The sequence below is a fragment of the Centrocercus urophasianus genome, unplaced genomic scaffold (assembly GCF_019232065.1).
Source record: "Centrocercus urophasianus isolate 14NV4802_14NV808 unplaced genomic scaffold, USGS_Curo_1.0 seq_21, whole genome shotgun sequence".
Taxonomy (NCBI): domain Eukaryota; kingdom Metazoa; phylum Chordata; class Aves; order Galliformes; family Phasianidae; genus Centrocercus; species Centrocercus urophasianus.
In genome coordinates, this window is record NW_024884767.1 from 11,726,267 (window position 1) to 11,752,433 (window position 26,167).

The 26,167-nt window shown below is 39.4% G+C and overlaps 2 protein-coding genes across 11 annotated transcripts in view; one reads left to right on the forward strand and one right to left on the reverse strand.

Moving 5' to 3' along the window:
• The first annotated feature begins 2,365 nt into the window (after nt 1-2,365).
• ERAP1 (endoplasmic reticulum aminopeptidase 1) lies at nt 2,366-16,697 on the forward strand. Of its 2 annotated transcripts, none has more exons than XM_042823005.1 (18): nt 2,366-2,919; nt 3,717-3,855; nt 5,024-5,158; nt 5,732-5,852; nt 6,225-6,379; nt 6,958-7,071; nt 7,873-8,004; nt 8,527-8,658; nt 8,810-8,893; nt 9,244-9,407; nt 9,912-9,991; nt 10,281-10,464; nt 11,654-11,810; nt 11,900-12,084; nt 12,782-12,943; nt 13,534-13,674; nt 13,785-13,866; nt 14,993-16,697. In XM_042823005.1, exons 1-18 carry the CDS (start codon nt 2,447-2,449, stop codon nt 15,137-15,139), a joined length of 2,787 nt encoding a protein of 928 aa, XP_042678939.1. In that variant the 5' UTR covers nt 2,366-2,446; the 3' UTR covers nt 15,140-16,697. The 2 variants fall into 2 exon arrangements, with proteins under 2 accessions (XP_042678939.1, XP_042678940.1); XM_042823006.1 differs by having other exon boundaries at nt 2,432-2,919; nt 9,247-9,407.
• A 1,029-nt stretch (nt 16,698-17,726) lies between these two features.
• CAST (calpastatin) overlaps nt 17,727-26,167 on the reverse strand; it is a 59,246-nt gene continuing 50,805 nt past the window's right edge. For 8 of the 9 annotated variants that reach the window (XM_042822855.1, XM_042822860.1, XM_042822853.1 and 5 more), the window contains 10 exons: nt 25,839-25,871; nt 25,619-25,708; nt 24,977-25,075; nt 23,840-23,941; nt 22,114-22,206; nt 21,229-21,282; nt 20,738-20,827; nt 20,150-20,229; nt 19,689-19,755; nt 17,727-18,984 (listed from right to left, as the gene is read on the reverse strand). In XM_042822855.1, the coding sequence (XP_042678789.1) occupies nt 19,698-19,755; nt 20,150-20,229; nt 20,738-20,827; nt 21,229-21,282; nt 22,114-22,206; nt 23,840-23,941; nt 24,977-25,075; nt 25,619-25,708; nt 25,839-25,871 (699 nt within the window). In that variant the 3' untranslated portion in view covers nt 17,727-18,984; nt 19,689-19,697. The remainder of the gene's footprint in view (nt 18,985-19,688; nt 19,756-20,149; nt 20,230-20,737; nt 20,828-21,228; nt 21,283-22,113; nt 22,207-23,839; nt 23,942-24,976; nt 25,076-25,618; nt 25,709-25,838; nt 25,872-26,167) is intronic. The other variant, XM_042822858.1, reaches the window with a different exon arrangement.

Here is a 26,167-nt window from a genome sequence, read left to right on the forward strand (position 1 = left end):
GGGCCCCAGCCAACCTGGTCTTGAGCACTTCCAGGGATGGGGCACCACAGCTTCTCTGGGCAGCTGTGCCAGGGCCCTCCCCTCCCCTCCCCTCTCCTTTCTGTCTTCCTGTCTGGTTGTACAAAACAGATTTTATGTCAACACACAAGTTCTTTTTTCTTGTATTTTTCTTTTCTTTTCCTGAGTCTCATCCCCATCCCACTGTGTGATGAGTGAGCACAACACAGTGTGATGCTTAGATGCTTGCCAGTTTACACCACAACACAATCATGCTGGAATCCCCCACACTCTACAATCCCCTGCTCTGCTGCAGAATGCACTTGCACTGAACCCAAAGGTGTTTAACGAGGCACAATGTTGGTGCAAGGTGCTGCACTTGGGTCAGGGTAATCCCAGGTATTTATACAAACTGGGGGAAGGTCTCCTTGAGAACAGCCCTGTGGAAAAGAACTTGGATGTCCTGGTGGATGAGAAGCTGGACATGAGCCAGCAGTGTGCTTGCAGCCTGGAAGGCCAACTGTGTTCTGGGCTGCACTAAAAGAGGAGTGGCCAGCAGGGAGAGGAAGGTGATTGTCCCCCTCTGTTCGGCTCTTGTGTGGCCCCATCTGAAGCACCGTGTTCAGGCCTGGAGCCCGAAGCACAAAGATATGGAGCTGATGGGCAGGTCCAGAGGAGGTCACAAAGATACTTAGAGGATTGGAGCATTTCTCCTACAAAGAAAGGCTGAAGGAGCTGGGCTTATTTAGGTTGGAGAGGCTCCAGGTAGACCTTGTTGTGGCTTTCCAGATCTCAAAGGGAGCTAACAAAGAGGGAATTGACTTTTTACACAGTCTAATAGGGACAGGACATGGCAGAATGGCTTTACACTAAAATAAGAGAGATTTAGGTTAAATGTTGTAAGAATCCTTCTTTGTTTTTTAGCTCAAAGCTTGCTTCCTGAGGTATTTCTTGTGATAAGACTGACTTGTCTAGAAGATGAATGATGGGTGTTGTCATGTGGCAATCAACATCACTGTGTGGACAATTTTACATCTTTGGAGCTGTTTGCCTTCGGAAGAAGTGGTCAGGACTGTTTACTGGTGGAAGACCTAGCCAATGACCAAATAACTCCTGTTTGCTATGGGAGACGGGGGGTGATGCCACTGTATCCTGTGAAGGCAAGATACAAGTTGGCACCTCCCTGCTCCCTCTTATCTGCTGGGAAGGCCAGGAAAATAGGAACAAAGGAGTTTCATGTTGAGATCCCAGAGCCAGAAGCTGCCACTCCAAGAGAGCTGACTCAACCACTTTGGATTTGAGCTGTCACTCCAAAGACAGCTGACTCGACCACTTTGAAAGCACTGAAAAGGGGCCATAATCGCCATGGTAACCGTTGTCATTATCTTCGTCAACAGAACAACTCTGCCCAACGACTCACCACTACTGAAGATCAAAGACTACGAGCCACGCTGGATCCATGGTGGTGACTATCTCCTTCTTGCTTCTTATAAAGACTCCTTGCTTCTTCTTTCCTATCTTTTCTATTGCCCTCCTTCCATTCCCCATTACCCTAATTCATAATAGCGTCTGTCCTCCCCTTTCCTATTTTCCTAATTAAGATTTGTAATAAACTGATCGGACGAACATTTGAACTGTTGTTTCTAAATCTCACGCCAGGTATATAGATAATAAAAGAATCTCCTCTCCCTCCTATAAATTTGGAGCGAGACAAATGTTAGGTGGAAATTTTTTACTCAGAGGGTGGTGAGGCCCTGGCACAGCTGCCCAGGGAAACTGTGGTGCACAGTCCCTGGAGGAGTTCAGGGCCAGGTTGGATGGGACCCGGGCAGTTGAGCTGGTGGGGGGCAGCCCTGCCCACGGCATGGGTTGGGGCTGGATGGACTTTCAGGGCTCTTGCAACCCAAACCACTGTTCTATGATTGCCTCAGAGATTTCCTCAGAGCTGTTCAGAAGCCGCGTGGTGCCGAGCACCCTGCTCCGGGTGTCCCTGCCGGAGCTGAGCTTAGAACAGCTTGACCCAGCAGTCCTGCCAACCTCAGCCGTTCTGTGATTTTTGGAGCAATTCTGCTCCGCGGCAACAGCTGAAATGTATGACAGCGCTCACTCAACTTACAGCAGTACTCTTTGGCAGCAAACGCCTTGTTTTAATCACGGAGCTACTGCACAGCAAAGCAAGGCCTATCAGGTTCCAGCAGCCGGAGCCCCACCAACCGTGCCGCCGCCGGGGGACGGCACCGCTGAGCTGACACGGCCTGGCCGCGCTGCGCTCCCCCCGCCCCCCGCGGCGCGATGGGCGCACAGCCAGGAAGCGAAAGCGAAAGCGAAGGTAGCGCCGCGCGGGGCCCGCAGGCCGCAGGTACCGCCTCGGAGCTGCACGCGTCCGAACGGCGGCGATTTGGAGCTTTCTTTCCTCGTGCGGGTGGTCGCCACCGGCAGCCGGTCCGCCATGGCAGCGCCGCGCTGGGAGGTGGTGGTGCTGGGACTGGCGAGCGTGGCGTGGTGTGCCGGCGATGCCCAGGGCGGCGGCGCGCAGTTTCCCTGGGACGAGGTGAGGCTGCCCAGGAGCGTCGTCCCGCTGCACTACCACCTCCTCATCCATCCCAACCTCACCACGCTCACTTTCACCGGCACCGTGGACATCGACGTCGCGGTCGCGCAGCCGACGAAGGCGGTCGTCCTGCACGGCAAACGCCTGCGCGTCACCAGGGCTGCCATCGAGGCGGGGGCTGGGAGCACCTGCACGGTGCGTGACGTGAGGCTGCTGCGGCATCCGCCCCGCGAGCAGCTGGCGCTGCTGGCCACCGAGCCGCTGTGCGCCGGGCACAACTACACCCTCCGCATCCAGTACTCAGCGAACCTCTCCGACTCCTTCCACGGCTTCTATAAAAGCACCTACAGAACTCAGGAAGGAGAACTCAGGTATTTGCTGGTTGTTTTTGTTGTTGTTGTTGTTTTTCTTTTAAAAGCACTAAATATGTTTTCTTTGATTTTTCTCTGGCTTTAGAATTTGTTATTGCCTGCTTTAGGATTTTGTTTTTTTTTTTTTCCTTTCCGGAAACCATTCTTGAGGTTTCTATTGCAATTGAGAAATAAAATCTAACAAAATTGTGCAATGGGAAGGGACTGCCTTTTTTTCAGATAGCGATGGGGTTCATAGAGTTGTATAACAATAGAAAGGTTTGGGTCAGAAGAGCCCTGAAAGCCCACCCAGCCCCAACGTGTGCCGTGGGCAGGGCTGCCCCCCACCAGCTCAGCTGCTCAGGGCCCCATCCAACCTGGCCTTGAGCGCCTGCAGGGATGGGGCACCACAGTTTCTCTGGGCAGCTGTGCCAGGGCCTCACTGCCCTCTGAGTAAAGGATTTACTCCTAATCTGTAAGGTTTTGACTGTGGCTTTAGCAGACCTTGATCCACCAACGTATGCATTGATTCCCCTTGGGCATGGCGAGAGGAAAAGGCTGACGACTTGTTGGGCTCATAGCAATTTTTCTCTTATTCTGCAGTCCTTTCCAAGGTGATTTTTAATAAACTTCATCTGCTCACCTCAGTTCCCCTCTACAGCTTCAGAAACAGCAATTCTTGATTTAAAGTGCAAAATATCGTAATAGTACATGTAGCTGTTTCCTTAATATGAAATTACTCAGTTTTTAGACAGGTGATGAACCCTGTGGATGTGAAGATGTGTGGACTACAGCTCCTTTCTTTTTTTTTTACTTAGAGTGCTTGCATCAACTCATTTTGAGCCAACATCTGCAAGAATGGCCTTCCCGTGTTTCGATGAACCAGCCTTCAAAGCCAGGTTTTCAGTTAAGATTAGGAGGGAACCAAATCACCTTGCATTGTCCAATATGCCACTGGTAGGTGGATACATTTAACATTGTGCAATTGCTTGGTGGTCATTAAAACAAGAAAGTAAAATGAGAACTTCCAAGCATGGGAATGCTTGGCCTAAACATTACCTCCTTTCTTTTATGACAGTGGGCTATTGCTAGTAGTTTTGACACAAGATTAAAAAGGAATGCAGAAAATTATGCATCCAGTGGGTTCCTGCTTCTTAGCAGTGGTTTGAGAATGTTCAACATGATGTGGCTTTCATAACCTGTATTTTATTCACCAAATGCTTTCCATCATTGTCATAGATTTTGAAGATTAATAACAAAATATGTCTGAATACAACATGACACGATCCCTGTGTATTACCTTAATTACCTGCTGAAAAGACCTTTCATGTAAAAAAGAGATAGTTTGGCCTTCAGAAATATCTCAATGAAAATGCAGTACCCTGCATTTGCATAATGACTCCAAATGTTGCTTGGAGTTACAAATATGTCTGCATAAAATAGGGTAAGTTACATTTTACACATCTGATCTTAATTTCTGCATGAGAGATTCTTTGTGAGTTCTTCTGTATTACCAGTTCCTGGTTTGTGAGGAAGGAATATTACCTCCCCATACACACAAAGTAGCTCTTTAAAAAGGAAATATTTTGAAAATTGGTTTTAAAAAAGCAGTTCTTACATAGAGAAATGGATAGAATAGTGATTTTTTTATTTTTTTTTCATTATTTGGTGAGTCTAAGTTATTTAGCTAGGCTTGTATGTAACCAAAAGCAAAAATGGATAACTCCAACAGGTGACCCATCTTGTTGTCAATTAGATACTGAGACAGCTGATCATTGTCTGAAGTTTATTTCTCTCATGAATAATAATTGATGTTTAGATTTAGACAATTTAATTTGGTTGATGTGCTGCCACACACTGAAGAAAATTGAAGCAGCAACCAGTATTTTTCTTTATCTAGTTTTAGCAATGTTGAAATAACTTGTAAGTTTCACTTCTTATGAGTGAAATTACTTGTATGTTATGTTTTCTTTGTGTGGGGAGGATAGCCATGGGAATTGATTCTTTCCAATGTATCTTCAAAGTGGTCTCAATAAAACTGAAAAAAAACCCCACAGCAATTTATGATCTCAGAGTCCTCATGCATACTAGCAATGAATGATGAGCTGTGCTTGCTTTTTTTTAGGTGAAGTCCGTGAATATAGCTTCATGGCTTGTTGAGGACCATTTTGATACCAGTGTCAAGATGAGCACTTACCTTGTGGCCTTTATCGTTTCGGATTTTAAGTCCATCAGCAAAGTAACCAATCATGGAGTTAAGGTAGATCTTTCTCAGTTTCTAAGAGCTTTGTAAGAAGATCTGTATGGAAACGTACAGTTTACTTTTCAGTTAAGTCATTGCATTTAAATGTCCTGAAGTTTTTCATGAATTAAAAGACAGAATGAAGAAGGGTTTGTAATTAGATGATTGGATGATTAGTTTGCAAGTATTATTGGGTCAAAACCTTTTAGTAATATTCTTGCTTTTTATACATATACACTGTGTGTAACATTGTCACATGTAAGAGAAAAAGGAAATGAAATACTGTTTTCTTAGAAAATCAAGAGAAAAATATATCTGTGTAGCTTGAACAACTACAGCATGATAGGGATGGAAATTGTAGAAGTTTTTGTAGGAGTGTACTGGCTGCAGAAGTAAGTTAGAATTTGTATTTTTAGTTTTTATCATATTTTTTCTGGATTGTTAAAAACCACTGTTGCATAAGAACGGTGCTCTATGAGCACTCTGTGCTCTAGAGTCACTTTTTATGGTCATTCTAATAGCAGTGTTAAAGAACAAATGACATAAGGTTTTGACGGTGGTATCGAAATCCTGCTTGCTTGTGTGCTGTAGATTTCTGTATACACAGTACCAGAAAAGATCAACCAGGCTCATTATGCATTGGATGCAGCAGTAAAACTTCTGGACTTTTATGAGGACTACTTCAGCGTTCCCTACCCCTTACCAAAACAAGGTAAGCGTTAAATAATCTATTTGATCATGATAATATTTTTAAGAACAGAGAGAAAAATAGTCTAGAATTAGTAATTCATGTAAGACTGGGCTGACTGGCTCACAAGCTTTTATGCTTTTGTGCTTTCTTCGTCATCTTGCTTAAGAGTAGTTTTAAACGCTGCATTGTGAACTGAAAATCCTTGTATTCTGTATAGAACTTCTTTGAAGTATGTTTTTGCTATTGCATTTGAGGAACCCCTTAAAAGTATGTGTGATATATGTGAATGTGTGCCTGCGCGGGTGCTGTGGTGAAGTGGGATGAACAGGTAGCTGGGTTCTTGCTGGGTAAAATAATCCTAGCAGTATTTTAATGTTTTGTTTTGTTTTCTAGATTTAGCAGCTATTCCTGATTTTCAGTCTGGTGCTATGGAAAACTGGGGGTTGACCACATACCGGGAATCTGCGTTGCTGTATGATCCTGAAAAGTCCTCAGCATCCTCTAGGCTTTGGATTACTATGACAGTAGCCCATGAGCTGGCTCACCAGGTGAGATTTAGGAATAACAATAAAGTATCAGAATGGGCCCACAAAGTGGTCAAGGTTGGTGGATTCTGTGTGGATGAGGGGATGTTGGGACTACAAACTGAAAATAGCTGCTCCAGCCTTAGGGTTTTCTCCTCTGAGCAGTGAGGACTATTTCCAGTAAAGGAGTCTAGTCAGGCTGCACAGACATGGAAGGCTGTAGATGTATTTATTCTGGTAAGTTTGGTAGTTCAGTGGGGCCTTTGCACCACTGTCAACCGTTGCAATTAGCTGTGGGGCCTGGATATAGATACATAAAGGTTAGGAAAATATTTATATGTGGCTCCCCTAACAAACCTGTTTAATTTACAAGGTTTCAAGGAATGGAAGTGGAAACCAGTGCTTTAGAGTTTTACCATGAAAACAACAAATGAAAGAGCCCAAAGCTAGCTATATTACTAAAAAGATCCTTAAAAAGTCAGTTTTTAAGGACCTTTAAGGATCCTTAAAATAATATAAATTCAGTTTCATGCAGGTCAGCAGTAGCTTTTGTGACAAACTGGGTACTTAATTTCAGGAGTTTGGTGTTTTTGTTGTTTCAGTGGTTTGGCAACCTAGTTACCATGGAGTGGTGGAATGACCTGTGGTTAAATGAAGGGTTTGCAAAGTTTATGGAGCTCCTGTCAGTAAACGTTACCCATCCAGAACTGAGAGTTGTAAGTGGTATTTCCTGCATTTTTATTTTAGATCTGCCTTCTAAGACCACTAATTTGTATGGTAAAGACCATGCAGTTTTGTGCTGTGAAACACTTCTTTATTTCATTTTGAAGGAATTGTCTGATCTTAACTCTGAAGGGTGGGAATGTTGATTGTGTAGTGTGTAATTATTTTCAGAAACTGATGATGGAAGTTAATGATTGTAATGAAAGTGCACTCTTTTTTTTTTTTTTTTAAGTTATTTATATTTTCAAAAGTGTAAAGAAGTGATTTTGTCTTTCTCTTAGCCACATACAGTCAGACTTAAATCCTAAGTAATAATTAGTGTAAGTTATATAAGTAATTCTGCAATTTTGCATAGCCCCACCAAAGTGAGATGCACTGGGAAGATCTGTGCAGGATTTTGCTATAAAATTACAGTGGAATGACGATGAAGAAATTCACCATTGCATTTTTTTTGTTTGTTTTGTTGTTCTTCTTGTGTTTTCTTTTTCCTTTGTTTAATGGTTACTGACCGTTCTTTTTGTCATCAAAAAGATGTTGGAGTGTGCTTTTGTGGAGTTATTTTCAGCTCTCACTAACTGGTCTGTCTAAGTTTGTTCAGAGTGGTAGAAGAAATTTGCATCTCTTATGTTAATGTCAGTGTTTTTTTCTAATGGTCTGCAATAAAAAGAAAGATGTACGTTGCTTTCCTTGTGTGATGTAAAGATGATGAGGCATGGATTGTAATGTGAAACAACGGGAACTCAGTAGTCAATGAGCAAAATGTAGTACCAATAATCAGTTCTGCCTCCCATTAGGAAGATTATTTCTTAAGAAGATGCTTTGATGCCATGGAAGTGGATGCGTTAAATTCATCCCATCCTGTGTCTACTCCTGTGGAGGATCCAGCTCAAATATTAGAAATGTTTGATGAAGTTTCATATGAGAAGGTAAAATAAGTAACTAACTGCTTCTATTTTCAATTGTACTGAAGGTACACTACGGCTGTAATGTACTGATCCCAGTCCTTTGTACCGGGCATTCCTGAGGTATCAGTACACATTTTTATGAACTTGCCTAATTCCTTGTCCAAAGCACATGAATGAAGTTCAAATGGTGGTTTTCCTTTTCTGTCTAAAAAGAGAAGGTTTTACTCCCTCTTCTCTGTTCTGTATCAATTTAAACCATTAAACCATTATTTCAGATGCTTAAGTCAAGCAGCATTTTTCAGTGTAGGATTATATGGTGCCCGTTCTATATAGCAATTAAAAAAATAATAACAGTTTACTCAAGCCACTATATTTTTAAGAATTATGACTTAAAGATATATAAAGCTCAGTTGTTTTTTGATCAGAGACAAGTAAAGCCATAGTGCTATTTGGATGAGTAGCATGCTGAAAAATTACGAAAACAAGCGTTTTGCTGTCTAAGGAGTGGTGCTATAAACAGTTTGTCACTCTTTTTTATATCAGGGATCATGTATATTAAATATGTTGAGGGACTTCCTGACTGCAGATGTGTTTAAGGCTGGAATTGTGCAGTACCTACAGAAATACAGTTACCAGAATACTAAGAATGAAGATTTGTGGGACAGTTTGACAAATGCAAGTATTTCTTTTATTCTCTTTTTTTTTTTTTTTTCTAAATCAAATTTCATAGCTTTTCACCAGCAATTTCTTTCTCTTGTACGCTAAAGAAAACTGCAAACACCACTTAAAGCTATTACATCAACGGGTGACTGAAACTGTTTTACAGATGTGTCCCACAGTAGATACTGAAAAAAGTGAACTACAGGGTGATGGCTTTTGCAGAAGAAATCAACAGTCATCTTCAAATGCAGTAAGCATCTAGTATTTTACTCAGTAGTATTTGGAAGTTTGACATGTAACACTCATATGTCCTCATGTTACTATCCTGTGCTGTAGGATTGGTACCTGGACATAAATCCTACTTCTGTGCCCAGTGCTGACTGGAAAACTGCACTACTAGTTGGTAATTATGTAAAAGTGTCCCAATGAAGATCAGCCAGAGATGTATTGATATCCCATGTTCCATCCTAAACTTTTCTATGCAGAGCTTACAAATTTGCAGCAGCTTTTATTCAGTGCTTTCCTACTTAAGTCTATTTCATTGTCACTGTACTCCATCTCTCTTCCTCCTCTTCTTACATGTCTTTTTCTCTCACTCAGCAGCACTGGACCAAAGAGACTCTAGATGTGAAGGCAATGATGGACACTTGGACACTGCAAAAAGGTTTTCCCCTGGTAACTGTCACCGTGAGAGGAAAGAATGTCCATCTGCAGCAGGAGCACTACAAGATAGGAGTACATACTCTCTCACCCACAGAAAATGGGTAAAGAAAATGGGTAAATCTCAGGGCACAGACTACAGTACTCACCTGTCGCAAACACAGCTAAACAGTAAGAGCTTTTACTCTTGTTTCTTAAGGAATGCTGCCTGAGCGAACTAGTTGAGTGTCTTTGTGCAGCTCAGTACCAGCACCACTGCTGCAGTAGGTACAGTTGGTGAGACTCTGAGTACCTGGTTGGAGTAACAGATGCTTCAGAGCTGCAGGGGCTGGGCACCTTGGTGAGCTGAGTAAACCTGCACTGCAAACGTGCTACTGGAACTAGGCTTGGAAGTTCTTACTGTTGCAGCTTCACTGTTAATCTTCCAAGCAAACAGAATTAAAATTAGCTAGATGCATGTGGGTCTGTACTGAAATGAACAGAAGTGAGTGCAGCTCATGGCTGTCATCTGGCAGGTAGAAGATACTGCTCAGCTGTTAGGCTGAGCTAAGTTGGAGAAGGTTTTACAAAGCTTTTTCATTAAACAAAGCACTTCTGTTTTGCAATAGGTACTTGTGGCACATTCCACTAACCTACATTACCAGCAAATCTCACACTGTTCAAAGATTTTTGATGAGAACCAAAACAGGTAATTTCTTTGACTAATCTAATTAACTTGTTCAAAGTTCAAAAGCTTTTTAGCTTTGCTGTTGTTTTTTTTTTTTTTTTTTTTTTTTCGTTTTGGTTTGGTTTTTTTTCAGAATTGACAACAAAATAAGCTTTTTTTTTGTTATCTGAATAACATCACTATAATAGTCTCTCACTGTATTCAGCCACGTTGGAATTCTGTTTAAATCTCTGAAATGAAACAAATTGTGGGTCTAACCCTAGACTGTATTTGAATAACTAACAAAAAGGAGTTATTTTCATGTTTGCAGATGTCATTATCCTTCCAGAAGAAGTTGAATGGCTTAAATTCAATGTGGACATGAATGGTTATTACATTGTGCACTATGAAGATGACGGATGGGATCGTCTGATCAACCTTTTAAGACAGAATCATACAATAATTAGCAGCAATGACAGAGCAAGTCTTATTAACAATATATTCCAGCTTGTGAGGTAAGATGTTCTGTCCGCGACAAAATACAGACCAGAGGACATAGTAATTCTCATGCTCCAAACAGTCCCTCATGTGTTTGCAACAGCATGTAGCTTACTGTTTGAGTCTTGTTTTTGAGAAGGCAGGTTTGCAACTGAGTTCTCTGTGAAATACAGTATTTGCTGTGTTGTTACTTCAGAGTTCATTTTTCACAGGGAAGCAGCACATATACATGTGTGCCATCCCTAACAATGGCCTGTTCATTGTAGTAGTGAGGTCTGTCAGACAAAATTATGAGACTTAAAACTCCTTGAAATGGAGCCCTTGAGCTCTCTGCAAGCTGAGGGTTTTTTTTTTTTTCAGACACTGTAACTCTTTCTACTATGATATCACACCAGGTCTTCTTAGGTTGCCTTTAACTATTACCCTCTTAAGCACTGAAGACATTGAGAATGCAAACATGGCACACATTTGGTGAGGTGAAAATGTATTCAGTCATGGATCTGGCAGAGACTGCAGTAGTAGAATGAATTTTGTCCATTGCTAACATTGTGCTAAGGTCTGCAATCAAAATGGAACGTATCTGTTTTTATCAAAACTCTGTTTTCTTTCAATGTTTTGCTCATAGTCCTACCAATCTCTGCTACAATTTTAGCTTCTGAGGAAGGTAGGTTGAATATTCAAAACCTGGATTAAAGTGTTCTTTGAGGACACGAGGTGCTGTCAGCACATCTTCACACAACCTTTTAAATCTCTCAGTGAAGTTTTTGCAGGTGAGCTAGTGCTGGGGAGAACATTTATATGGAAGTACTGATGTTCACTAGGACTGTCAAATCTCTGTATCTCCTGCACCACAGGTAGCTGTCCTTTCTCAAGTCTAAGAAAGGAAAGCATGGAAATTAAATTACAATTTCCCTGGTCCAGCTGAGGAGCAAGAAGGCAATTAAGTAGGGCACAGATTTCTTATTCTCTAATTCAAATGGAGTTTTTTTAGACCAGAAGAGAATCAGAAGTTACATTCTCAGCATGAAGTTTCACAGAGGAGAAAATGAATAGATTTTAAAGGGGGGCAAAAACATTTCATTTTCAATGCAGATGTAGTGCAAGTATACAAATGTAAGGTAGTGGACTAGGAGAGTGATTCTGCTTTTAAGCTTGTCTTATGAGCTTAATTGTAAATTGTTTTATCGTCTCCTTTCTTCTCCTTAGAATAAAAAAACTGTCGATTTCTAAAGCTTTTGATTTAACTTTATACATGAAACGGGAAACACAGATCATGCCCATACTCCAAGGTATGAATGAGCTGGTTCCTATATACAAGCTCATGGAGCGGAGAGATACGGATGGCACAGAAAAGCAGCTAAAGGTAATATGTTAAGTGTCTACAACTCAGTAACTCTGCTTGTACCTTGCAAAGCGTGCTTTGCATAAATATTTGTTATTGCCTTATTTTAGGACTATATAGTCAATCTATTTAAGGACCTAATTGACAAGCAGCTTTGGAGTGATGAAGGCTCAGTGTCTGAGAGAATGCTTCGGCAGTCCCTGCTGGTGTTTGCATGTGTGCGCAGGTACCAGCCCTGTGTGGACAAAGCAGAAGAGTATTTTTCAAAATGGCAGAAATCCAATGGAACCTTAAGGTCTGTTTTGTAAATACTATTCCCTTTTCTAGGGCTGCCTTTTTGATTTCTGTTTAATTATAGCAGCGTTAATTTATGAGTTCTACTGCAATCTTTTCTGCAGTCCGAAGCTGAGTTTAGTTTCATTTTTCAAGTTTTAGCTTCCACTTCTTCGACACTTTGTTGAATATCTTATACCCAAATCATCACAGACGTCATGTGGTACTTCACAACTTTTTTTGTTAGAAATGTTCCGAAAAGTGAAAATTATGTGTGAATGTATTCCCTCTTTTACATGTGTAAGAGTAGGTAGCTTCTGTTCATGAACTTGGCCTAATTCATATTTTTCATCATGACATAAGAACTCTCTAAAACACCCTCGAAAACATCTCTGAGAGATTGTTCTGGGCAGGCCAAAAATGACCACATTGGTATCTGACTAAATACCAAACAGCTATGAAAAGAATATTCAAAATAAGGAAGAAAAACAAAATAAAAGGAATGAGTCCAGCAATTCAGGAAATCACTTCCAGGGCAGTAACAGCACCATCATACAGCCTGTGTTTTTCAGCAACAGGCGTTGCTTTCTAATACCCATGGAGGACCAATATTTCTTAACAAATTGTCTGTTGCACCAGCTGAAGCGTGACACGGCTGTATTCCTACATACATTCCTAGATGTGACATGGAATGTAACTTGATCTTCAATTTTCTATAGGCTGCCAGCAGATGTGAAGACAGCAGTATATACTGTTGGAGCACAGACATCTGAAGGTTGGGATTTCCTCCTTAGTAAATACCAGCACCACTCCTTCAGTGTAGACAAAGATAAAATTGCATCAGCTCTCAGCCTCACCAGGAATAAGGACAAACTTCAGTGGTGAGTGGTGTGTTACACAAAAAGTGCGTTAGAGGGAAGATGCACCAGTTCTGAAACAGGAACTGGAGTTGCTCCATCTTGTTTCACAGCTGTTAATTTCAGGATTTCTGATGTTTTATGGAGTTAATACAGTAAGAGGCTGCAGCACTTCCTTTCGTGGTTTTAGTGCCAGTAGTAAATCTGCAGTAGCGAATTGGGTTAAAATGCAGAGCTGTTCTGATACCTTTCCTTTGCTTGAAAGACACTTTTTTACCTCCATAATTACTTTGGTTGTAGCTAGATATGCTGTATGTTTCTTACAAAAACCTGATTTTTCCCTGCTTTTGAGAGCTGAGCCCTACTGAAGTTTTCAGGTGTTCAAACACTAAAGCTTGATGCTGGTCTGTCAAGTAACTGTACTTGTGAAAGTAATATTAATGGAGAAGGTGGATATACACCATAAAAAGTTCAAAGTCACCACAACGAAATTATGTGTCAGGACCTTTAGGAATTTGAACTTTTTACAACAGTAGAAAATATTAAGGGGAGTAATCATTTGTCATTATTATCTACTGGTCTAAACAACTTCAATTTCTGTTACTAATTCTTAGGCTAATGGAGGAAGGTCTGCGTGGTGACATCATAAAAACTCAGGATTTCCCACACATTATTGTGTCTGTTGCCAGAAATCCATCTGGCTATCATCTTGCTTGGACCTTCTTAAGGGAAAACTGGGAGAAACTCATTGAAAAGTAAGGAACAGAAGTTGTTTCACTCCTGTCTGCACCCAAGCATATATTAAAACACTATTTCCTACAAACTAATAACACACTTTCTGAGTGTAGGTTATTCTTTTTGCTAGATTTGAACTCGGTTCATCATCCATAGCACACATTGTCACTGGAGTGACAAATCTGTACTCAACAAGGCCACAACTTGCACAGGTAAGCCGGTCACTGGAATAAATGTTTGGATTAAGTTTTAACATCTTAAAAGCATGACTAGTTATGAATTGTCAAAGTAATATCCAGTATTTTCCTTGGAAAAGATTACAGCAATAGAGTTGGATTGCTTAAGGCAGAGCATTAAGCTGGTGGCAAGGAGAAGGATGGGTTTTGTTTAGGCAGAGGAATTGGATGTAGAGCATAAATGTGTATGCTCAAGAGCTTACAGCATCCCTCTGAGAAGTACTGAAGGAAAAAAAAAAGGAGGTTTTTCACTGAGCAGAGCGATGGGCAAATATGTCATGAATGATAATCATTTTGTTCACTTATTCCACCATCTTTGTCAGCGTCAAAGAAAAAAAAAAATCAAGACTGGTCAGTGTGCAGATTCATGTTCCCACAAGGACCTCAAAATTGAACCCCTGGTACTTTCTTTTCAGAAGCTGTCTCTGCTGCTGCCAGTTTAAGATTTCCTGATTCAGAGCAAAATACAGGCAGAAGTAGTATGACCAGAATAAATCCAAAATGAAAGAAAACAAGGAGAAGCGTATTGTTTTGTACTTGGTTCTCAGCCCTCTTAGATCCAAATGAACTCAGTGAATGTGCCTGCAGTGTGTTGGCCACTGCCACAGACTGCGGGGATGTTTCTGTGCCCTGCTCAGACGTGCGGCTGCATCTCCCTTGAGGGTTAGATTTTGTGGGTTTTTTTTTTTTCCTGGTAGAAAATTGAAGGAGGCATGGACCTCTCCATGTAGAAAAATCTTCTTTGAATATTTTATCATCAACACTTAACGTTCTCTGTGGTGAAAGTCTGTGCTGACACATAGCTGTCCTTGGTGCAAGTGCCACAGCTTCAATGACCATAAGGGTTTGTTGAATGAGCAAAGGACAGATTCTTGCCACACAGCATTGCATTATTTGCAACTGGATTTTTTTAAAATAATTAATTTTAAATGTAATCTCCATCAGCTCTTGGAATAGAGCAGTTACGAAACTTCTAAGATAACTCTTTGTCTCAGATGGTTGTCAGGTCAAACACCACAAATTTCTTGCTATGAAAGTAGGAGATGCTGCTGCCTCTTCATTCATCTGCTACTCTTTCACTTTTTTTTTTTTTAACTAACAGGTAAAAGAATTCTTCAGTTCTCTGGAGGAAAAAAGTGCACAGCTTCGTTGTATCCAGCAAGCCATTGAAACTATTGAGGACAACATAGAATGGATGGACAGATATTTTGAGAAAATCAAAACATGGCTGCAAAAGAACCAGCCATAAATTAGGATGGCTTGTTTGTATTTGTTAGAAATAATTGAAAGGCACTGAAAATACAGGGCTGGAGGGAAAGCTAAGCCTGAGGCATTACTTCTTTTGGAGGAAGCTCTCAGCTTTCTGCTGCTGACTGAAAATATTTTTGTATTTTTAAGTCACGTCAAGGAAAGGAGCATGCATATTTTGTGTGTGTGAATCTGTGTGAATCTGAGTTTAAGATGATTAAACAGTTTGTTTTAGCTGGAAATTTTGCTTTTAGTGATCCCTTGGACAACTAACTGAAATGCAACTACTGCTATAAATACTCATTGGTGGTTAAAAGGACAGATACTCATTTGTAATGACCTTTATTTGTTAGCTCTGAGATGATGATAAGGATTATAAGGTAATTGCTCAGATAGTTGATGAATATTATGAAAGAGGCATAGGTAAGAGAACATGAGTTGAAATCTTGGAGGTGTTTTTATTATATATTTTTTAATACATAGTAGTGAATGACCTTTCTCTGCTTACCTACAAAAACCCTTCAATTCAAATACTAATAGTAAAAAAAAACCAAAAAAACCTAATTGTCATAGGTGCCTAAGATCACTTGATTTCTTGCTCCTGACCAGCATGCCTGTAATTCCACAGCTTTTTATTTTCTCTGCTGTTTTGACCTGTCTGTATTTCAATACTGGCTGACACAGACAGAAACCTCTTAACAAAGACTGAAACCTATGGATAAATGCACAAGCTGGAACTAATCATAAGCTTTTAAGCAAAGAAGTGTGCTCTGTTCACTTTCCAGTCTACTAGGAATAAAACCTGCTCCAAAAGTGGAAACCTACAATTAGAGTTCAGAAAGTCTTTAGAAAGGCCAAAAGTTTGGTCTCGATCCTGTATAAAATACTGTTTCCTTTCACTTGCTCTATCCATTCATATATAAGGAATCTTGTACCTCATCACTCAGTGAGGGAAACAATTCAGAACAGGATGTGCACCATGTGTACCAAAGTTAGAGAATTTTTTCAGCTCAATACTTGAACTTTCATGAAATGAAGTTTTACTTTCTGATGAACAGCTGAGGTTCAGTTCTTAGCTTCTAACACCAGTGGAACTTCACTGAGCTACTGCAGTACTTTACAGGTGTACTGCTGCTGATGTAGCAGCCAGGTATAGAGCTCCACCAAAATGTACCTTACTTTGGGCTGGGATGCCTGGATGACTTGCAGCAATTCATAACAACTATAAGGAGCTGAGACTCAGTATTTCAGGTATGGCTGAAAAGTTGATTACAGTAATAATAATTAAAAAAAAAAATTACACAGTTCTGGTTAAAGTACTTCATTTCCATATGTGGGGTGCTTTTTTTTGTTTTGGGATTTTTTTTTTTTTTTTTTTCTATTGTAAGAAGGAATTAATATTGCTGTTTTCTGCTTTATCTGCTTTATTTTCAGCTCCAAGAACCTTCTTTAATTTCTTAACTCTGGGGAAAGTTAAGTAATACTGCTTGCCCTCCCTGTAACACCCACCTGCCCCCCTTCTTTTTTAATTAACTCAAACAAACAAACAAACAAACAAAAACCACCTCAGGGAAGCATCAGTTTGATTAATTTGCAAGCATATATCCAGATACGTTGCAGTTCTCTCTATGGGAGAAAAGGGAGAATCACCAAGTACATTGATAGTCTTTGTTCATAGAGTTGTGTGAGGTGACACACTAATAAACATTTTAGACACCCAGATGTGTGTGTCATGAATAAGGCTTGCTCATCGTGCTAGGAGCACTCTACTGAAATTCTTGTGTCGCAGAATCACAGAATCACCCGGGTTGGAAGGGACCTCAAGGATCATGCAGTTCCAACCCCCCTGCCTAGCAGGGCCACCAAACACACACATTCAGATCAGGTTGCCCAGGACCCCGTCCAACCTGGCCTTGAACACGTCCAAGGACGGGGCATCCACAACCTCCCTGGGCAGCCCGTTCCAGGGCCTAACCACTCTCCTTGTAAAGAACTTCCCCCTAACATCCAACCTAAATCTTCCCTCCTTCAACTTCGATCCATTTCCCCTAGTCCTGCTGTTGTCAGCCCTTTTGAAGAGTTTACTCCCCTCCTGGGTGTAGGTTCCCTTCAGGTATTGGTGTCAGGAATCAGTCATGAATTGCAACAGCTACAGATGTGCAGAGCAGGCTCCACATACTTTGTTAAAATAAGGGTTTCTTCAGTCGCTAGAGAATGACCATTCATCATTTGTATATATTATGTCCCAGATTCTAACTGGACTTCTTCAGCAAAATAATCACTTCATTTTATTTCTGGAAACTCTTAATGTGCACTCAACTGAGCTGTTCTGGGCCTGAGGCCCAGTTTGGCCCCACTAATCTGCTATACAGCATGAAAAACCAATGGCAAGGAAGAAGGACCTGTAGCTGGCTCACAATCAGATTACGGAGGGCTTCGTGAAGCACCTCTGACAAGCATTTTGTTTTTTTAAAACACATTTTCAGTTTTAATAGGCCACTGTATTTTTAAATTATTTCTTGCTTTTATTTTCCAACAACTATTCCTGTAACAGCTGCAGTAAATAAAAAAAGTTAGAAACATCATGGTGCATTCTTTAAAACTTTATTAGTGTGACACAGGTTCTCAGTACAGACTGCAGAGTACAGTCAAAATTCTGATTATCCTCCAACTTTCACCTCAAGGCCACCTCTGTCTGCCACACTTCATACTAGAATCAGGTAATGGAATCATTGCAAATACTGACCCCTAGTATGACCTTCTTCTGTAAGCTAACAGCAAAGCAGTACATGTGTAAGGATGTGCAAAAAGGTGTTTTGCAAGTAATGAAGACAGAGGTAAACAAACGAAAGAACTTGGTATGCCTAGGTCCCAAAAGCTCTGCCTGCAGCAGATGTCCTAGAGGGTGCCTGCTCTTGCCTGTTATCTTGAAGACTTGGTGAAAAGGACATTGTTCCTTGCTGCATTAAATTCTGTTCTACTGCATTCTCTCTTGGAGTGTGAGGAACAGAAACAAGGAACAGAAACAGCAAAAAAGGAAAAACAAACAATCAAAATAGCCCAGCTTTCAACTTTAATTTCTCTTTGATCTCTGCTAAGGTTTATGCACCTTTTTTTCCTCTTGTGTGATTATAATGGTGGTGGTGGTACACAGTGATTTTTATTTTTTCAGTCCAGAAGACTCCCAAAATCATGAAAAAGCACAGATGCAATTGCAATTTTTAAAAAAGTCCATATTATCTGGAGTGGTTTTGCTATGGTTAGCTGCAGCTAAGGCATCATCAAAAACTACCTGTTTTGTTATTCCTGATGAAACAGTTATCACCAGTTTCTCATTCCTTATGCCTCCACAGCTTATCTGTGTTTTCTCACCAAGAAAAAGTCAGGAAAGACTGCAGCCAGGCTGAGATGCACTGGTGATAACTAAAGCTCATTGTATTCCAGAATACTTATTACACTCACTGCAATGTTAAAACTGCTAGCACATGCAAATTCTTCTGAGATTTACAGGCACTATGTGGAGATTATGTGCAAAAGTTTGCATTTTCTTTTTGGCATTGCTATTAATTTCTGAAATATACTTCTTACAAATATAAAGCATCCTTTTCCTCTGAGAACTCAAGAAAATTACACAAAAAAATTAAAGCACATCAGTACAATAAGATGAAAGGCTAGAAAAAAAAAAAAAACTGATCTACTACTGGAAAAAAAGGAAAATATGAAAAAAGTCCAGGAAATACCACAGTACAAAAAACACCTAGAGTAGCTACATGCTTTTTGCACCAGCTTTTGCAGCAATAATTATCCCCAGTAAAAAGAAGACTCTTCACATCACGTGCCAATATCCTGAGGGGAAAAAAAATAGATAAATTAAAGATAAGAACATTAGCATGGAAAATCAACAGCTATAACATATCTAGTGACAGAAATAAACCCAGGAAGACAAAATATCACAAGAAAGGAGGGTTTTTTTTCAAAAGCAGTACTGCACTAAGTACATCAGCTTGCTGCAGATACAGAACCATTACACATCTTTGCCTTTCTGAAGTCCATTGCTAAGTCTTCACACAGGACTTAGGTTCGTTCATCAACTGATGAAACCTGTTGAACCTTTTGGTTTAGCTGTGGGGTTTTTTTTGAGTTTGTTTTGTTTTGTTTTGTTTGCTTTGTTTCATTTTTTTTCTGACTGATGCAGAAATAATGACATAAGTTAACTGTCTTATAAAAACAACCAGACTGCTTGGTCTATGTAAATTCCACAGAAAAGGTCTTACTAAGGAATCAGTATGGTATGCTTTGTAATGCTTAAAACTACAAGGGTTTAAAGAAATTTAGCTAAGGAAATAATTTTATACTAGCTGTAGGGACAAATGGAAAAAATAGTAAGGGCTTTTCTGCATAGGATTCTGAAGTACAGAGTTATTCCACGTGTTCCTCTGTCTCTAATCACAGTCTGCTTTTAATTAAAACTGTTATAAAACTTAGCTTTGACAACACTAGTGTGAATTGTCTTTATGGTAGCTCAGAGAAAAGAGAAGAAAATATCTCACCTAGAAAGGTTAACGTTTAGCTTGTTTTCTGCTTCTCAGATTTGCTGCTGGAGGACTGTCCCCTTGCCTGGGGGGCAAAATAAGTAAGACAGTATGAAACTGAACTAAGCTAAACCCAAACTTATACACTGACAGATAGTCATCAGAAATCACAGTGATTCAGTCACTATTCAGAACCTTAAAAAACCCACATCTTTCTGGATTTAAAGACCTTCCACTTTTACACTGAAAACTGTAAGACAGTTCTGTTGCTATACAAAAGTAATTTGCAGAAATTTCACCATAAGCAAAAATCCTTTCACTTAAAATGTAAAGAACATTTCCAGAGCAGATGTTAGCACATTGCTGCAAAATTCCCCCCAAAGTAGGAGCACGTAATACAATTCCAAATTGCAGCTGCTCATCTGTCCCAATTACAGTGCATATTAACCCTGACTGTCCATACTGCAATACATTTCTACCTTTTTATGATCCTTGGGTTTTCTTTCATCCTTTGAGGTTGCTTTAGTGGTGACGGTTTCCTTTCCACTTTTCTCCTACACTCCAAAGAAAAAATATAATTACAGTTACAAACACATTACAGGACTGATGGCTCTTACTCAAATTGCTGCCCTTACACATTATTTTAAATACATAGATGCAGGCTGCACACATGGAAGTTGGGATCCCTGCTTAATACTGGGGAAACTATGGTACAAGAAGGTACACAGACATAAAAAGGCTGGTGTATTTGGTCAGATCCTGCATTTGCTACAGAGCATAAAGATTTAGCTCAAAAGGTCATCACCAACTAAAACATCTCTTAATCACAGAATTATCAACGTTGAAAAAGACTTTCAAGATCACCAAGTCCAACCATCAATCTGGCTTTCTGAGGACACATCAAACTTCCCTTATAGTATTAAGAATCATTACATTTTGAAAGCACATTTTAAAGAAGATACATCTGATTCTAAACTGAGCTATGGCAAAGAAAACAACTTTCATAGAGTAGTGAAAAACTGTTGGTTTGGGTTTTTTTTGTGTGTTATTAGCAGAAAATGTCCTACCTTTGAGTGCTGTGGTGTGGCAGAAGTCTTTGGACTAGTATCAAAGTCACCTGACAGGGCATCGATAGCAGCAGACTCATCTGTAGGCTTCTGCAATGATGTTAATTATGAAGTTAAAATATGCTAACTCCTGAAGCCCAAGTTATTGTTTTAGGCATTAAAGAATGGCTCAATCACCTTACGTATTTCTTCTATACATTACCTCTACAGAACAGATGCATTTATTTGAGGTTTCCAAACTACACAATATCTTTGAATACCAGATCCCTACATTACTAGCACATTTGTGTGCTTATAATGAATAGTTATTCTTAAGAAAAGTTTTGCTGTCTGCTGTTCCTATTACCTACTGTATTCAGTAGCACTTATGACATTTTACAATAAAGTTAATTCTAAGCCTCCAAAGGACACAGATTATAAAAAAAAAAAAAAAAGAAAAAGATCAGAGTACACAGCAAACAATCACAGACCAAAAATGTAAGAAATTTTACCTTCTGTTCCTTGTTTTTCAAAGCATCCTTTGGTATTGGCTTGACAGGTTTACCCTTTGAAGGAACAAAGATTACATCTTCAAGTTGGGCTGGTCAGATTCTTATTATGATTTAACACACTCTCACGTATTACACAGGGAGTTTTCATGTTATTATGAAAGTTGAACCATTCTGACCTGACTTCTTTATTACTTGTGAAATACATTCAAATTCAGTTCAGAATGTATTTTCACTCTCTATTCTTTTGACTATGTTTGTCATTTCATCTGCCTTTGCAGTCTACAGGAAAAAGTTTCTTGACCTAGAGCAGATCAAATCACTGTCAGCACAGTCACTCATTACAGTGAATGTCAGCTAACAGGGCTTCATACATACCACGAAGGTCATACTCGTATATATAGTTAGCTCTCAGACTAGAAACTCCTAGAAACAATAAGCATTATTACATACAGTTTGTAAATAGCTCCTGTGTACAGGAGACTATAAACAACATCTTCGTAAAGGGCAATGCAGAATTTGTTCTCCTGGTTCTCTGGAACAACTAAGAAATGCACCAGTATATCTTAAAGCTGTGCTGCTAAATATTCATGATGATTGCTATTGGCTTGTTAAAATTGATTTATTTTTTCAGACTGCCTATAAAACACTATCTAAGTCAGACTGTTGTTTGTTTTTTTTATATTAAATGCAAGAAAAGATGCAGACAGCTTCTCTTAAGTATTAAGGTTCAACATGTAAATCTTATATATACTAATACATTACACACTCTTCCTGGTTCGGTTTCACTGTTCTCCCTGTAATTCCACAGAGGAAACTCTGGCATGTGTGCACAAATTTCTAGTTACAGTAAAATAATGTAACAAAAACCACACAGTTTCTCCTTACCTCACCAGGTGACTCCAGAAGTTTTTGATAGTCAGGTGGAATAGTATCATCTCTTTCTCCAAGTTTGTCTCTGTGTTCAGATTTAGTTTTTTCCTGAAAACATTTATTTTTTAAGAATTTCAGTACTTACATTTTTTCCTGTTCCTATTACATTTTAAAACTGGATACTTATTTACTACACAGAAGGTTGTTCTCCCTTGTGCATCATGAAATAGTTCAATAAATACAAAATCAGTCAAATTAGTTTGACAAACATTATAAACATCAGAAAACTGTGAGTGTTCATTTAAAAAAAAATTGGGACAGCTGCCTCTTTTGAATTTAAAATTACAGAACAACTGGGAAACATCCACATACTTCTATTTCACAACCAAGCGTGCACAATGTCTGAAAGTTTTAAAACTACAAGCTCTCAATAGGTGCACCTGTTCACTAAGTTATGTACCTATATATGCAACAGCAGACCAGCATAAAGAAAATAGTTCTGTCTAAATTACATTAGCATATAATAGAGCAGTTCTCTTGGAAGAAATTTTCAAAAATCATCTACTCCAACTGCCTGACTAAGCAAAAGTTAAAAGCTTATAATTCAAGCATTATTCAATTGCCTTCTGAATCCTGACAGGCATGGGGCATCAACCACCTCTCCAAGAAGCCTGTCTCAGAGCTGGGCCATCCAAACAGTGAAGAAATATTTCCCATTGTCTGTTCTGAACCTCCATCGCTCTGTGCTTCCCAACCTGCCATCGGATCCCTGGAGCAGAGTCTCACACCTCCCTCTGCTTCACTTCCTCAGGAAGATGCAGAGAGCAATGAGGTAACCTCCTGGATATGTAGAAGGCTGAGGTACTCAACAAGCTCTCTACCTCAGTGGTCTCTGGCAGTCAGGCTTCTTGTATCTCTCATAACATTTAGGTATGGGCTGCAGAAGCAAAATCACTCCCACTGTAAGCAAAGAGCAAGTTCAAGACTGCCTCAGGAGGCTGAATGTGCACAAGTGCACAAGTGCACATGGGACCCTATGACATGCATTCCAGCTGCCTGAAGGAACTGCCTGATGTGGTTGCCAACCCACCCTCAGTAACGCTGAAAAAGTCATGACAGTCAGTCCCCAATGACTGGAAATAGGGAAGCCAAAAATCACTACAATGACCTTAAGTCAGACTACAAACCTTCCCGTTTTGAGTCTATTTTATTCATGGTTATGTATAGTGATTATACTTCAGAACTAATCCTTTAAGTATTTCAGCTTACGGCTTACTACAACTACTACTATTATGCAGAGATGAATGTGTTTTAATTATCAACAGAAAGTTCTTTATACAATTATATGAAAAAGTACCAAATGAGGATGAAACAATCAGAAACAAGCAAGTAGAAAAAAACAGAACTGGTTAAACAAGTATCCCCATTGATTAATTTGTCTGTGGGGTCATAAAAGTCAATGAGGTTTGACAAAAAGGCCATAACATTCAGAGGCCAGAGAAGAAACCTGAAAAATAAGTAGAACAATAACAACAAAAGGGTGCAAAGTCAAATTACTGCAAATTCCTGTAATATTTTAACAATTATCTCCAAATAGCTAAAATGTATTAACTCAATATCTCTGACAAAATTCACAAAGAATTCATCTGACTGAAGACTGCCTGCTTAGAAATAATAATAATAAAAAACTAAAGTCCTCACTTTACTGAGATAGCAAAAGTTTCAGAATATCTTTTATTACCTTTACTTTATCCACAACTGGTTTGTTCTCATCAGGATCAGGTTCTCTCTGTCCCAGGGAATCAGACAAGAGATCCAAGGCATCATCCATCTCTTTTCCTCCCTAATAAAATATATTTATATGTGAGAAACCAAATCCGCTGTGAAAATATTGTTTTTTTATTAAGCTAGCGTTAAGTACTAATTCATGTATTGTCCAGAGAAGAACGTACAGATAGTTTTCAGTTTCTAATTGCAAAGTAGTCATAACAGCTGGGGAAAAAACATTTGTATACTGAAGACATACAGAAATCAATTTCAAGTAGAGGTTATAGAATTGATTTTAACGGTTTTGTTTTGTTACACAATTGAAATAATGAGAATAGTACTAAGAAAAGATTGTTGGTTTTTTTTTTTGTTAGGAGTCATTCATTTTGCAAATATCATCACTGCAGATTAGTTGTTCTACATTCCCCTTTCAAAGTAGGTTGGAAACACTAGAGGGCGCTCTCACTGCACGGATCAAAGTGGAAAATGGCCCCCACATACAACATTACATCTCAGCGTCAGAAAAATCCTGGTATTAGAAGGACATGGAGCTACCCGGGCTTTCACTAACACTGAATTCTTTCACGTTTAGGCTTACAAAATGCAAATTACTAAGCCACTGGTTGATTACTATGCTATTATTATTTGTGATACTGACATTACCTAACCAGAAAAAGAAGGGTGTGGTTCCGTTAAAAGATCAAAGCCTAAAAATGAAGCTGTTTGCACGCAGGTAACTATCTTCATCTGCCCACGGAACTGAAATGCCAAATCCTGCTGATACCCTCTGTAATTCTGGAGCAATCAGCATGAGATCGTGCTCCTCGTTTTCTAAGAACAGGCAGGGAGCTTTCAAGAACAAACTGGAATATGACACTATTCAGATAAAACAGACAGAACAGTCTTCAAAGGCAAACACAAAATGTCCAGAACACTCCAAACTCTTTTTTCCAGATAAAAAAAAAAAACATTTTTATCTCAATAACCATTATTAACAACTAATGACTTAACTTTACAATGGCCTACAGTGGTATAACTGGCCTTATGGCACTCCGAACTCTACTCATCAATCTCTCGTCTGAAAGCAGGATCTAAAGAAAACATTGCTTACCGACGTAGAAGCTAGGGGAGTTGCTGAGTGCACTGAGGAAACTGTAGAAGCAGAGATAACATCTGAAGAATCTGCAGTTTTTTTACCTGCTTTGGTTTTCTGAAACAAGACATAGCCTCATTACTAACAGAGATGACTAAAAGAAAAATATTCATCAAATTCCACACATTTGAAATGCAATGCCCACGTCACTCTTAAAGGGCTTCCTTTTTCTTCAAAGCCTGACTTATTTTAGACTGAAATGTCTTCTTGTGTGCAGAGTGTAGGTGTTTTCCATCTTAGCATGTTCATGTTCAATCTTCCATCTCAGCTACTTAAAATCTGGCTTAGTTAAGTCAAAGGCAGGTTTCACAAAACCTAAGAGTAGGTAAGATTTCACCAAGCCCATCTGTATCAAGTACCACTTTCAGAAATTTCTACTTCAAGCACTGTATATGCACACAACTGGTAAGAAAATGCGAAAGCTAACTTGTCCAGCTTTTTTCTTACTATCGAAGTCCTGCTCTCTATTCCACTAATTTCCTGCTACAGAATTAAAATTTAATCACTCATGAATATTTTCATAAAAATTAAGGGAAAAAATAAAACAAAAGGTTACTCAAATTATTTGAAAACGCATCTTTAGAAGATAATTATACTCACCTTTTTTACAGTTTGTGTAGGTAATGGTGCAGATTGGGCTGGAGAAAATCCTTTTGTCAAACCTTCTAACAGATCGTTTTCACTCACAGGCTATCATTGAAAAGGACAAAAAATATCAGTAGGTCTATTTTTAAAATTCAACACTAGCAAATCTTACAAATGTTTGAGTTAGCCATTAATGAATGAAACAGTCCTCTAAATATGTAAATGTTCACTTTACCTGTGACTTTTCTTCAGGTCTTCCATCTTTATCCTACAAAAGAAAAATTCCCTTACATTAAATCAAGCAGTCCTTAAATGACCATGCAATATGAGAAGTCTGACAGAAATTTACTTACTGACAAACAGTACTACCAAAGAAAAGGATCTAACTAGCAATTTCTAGCATTTACTTCTGTTACCCAAGTTGTCATCTAAAAAATCAAGGTCCTGCAACTTAAAGACATGACTACTTAAAAGTTATTCACTGTGTGGATTCTGAGCTTCTCCAATTTTCTGTTTCTGTGGAAAGTAAGCAGCAGAATTAAATAAGATCTCAACTTCCAGCTT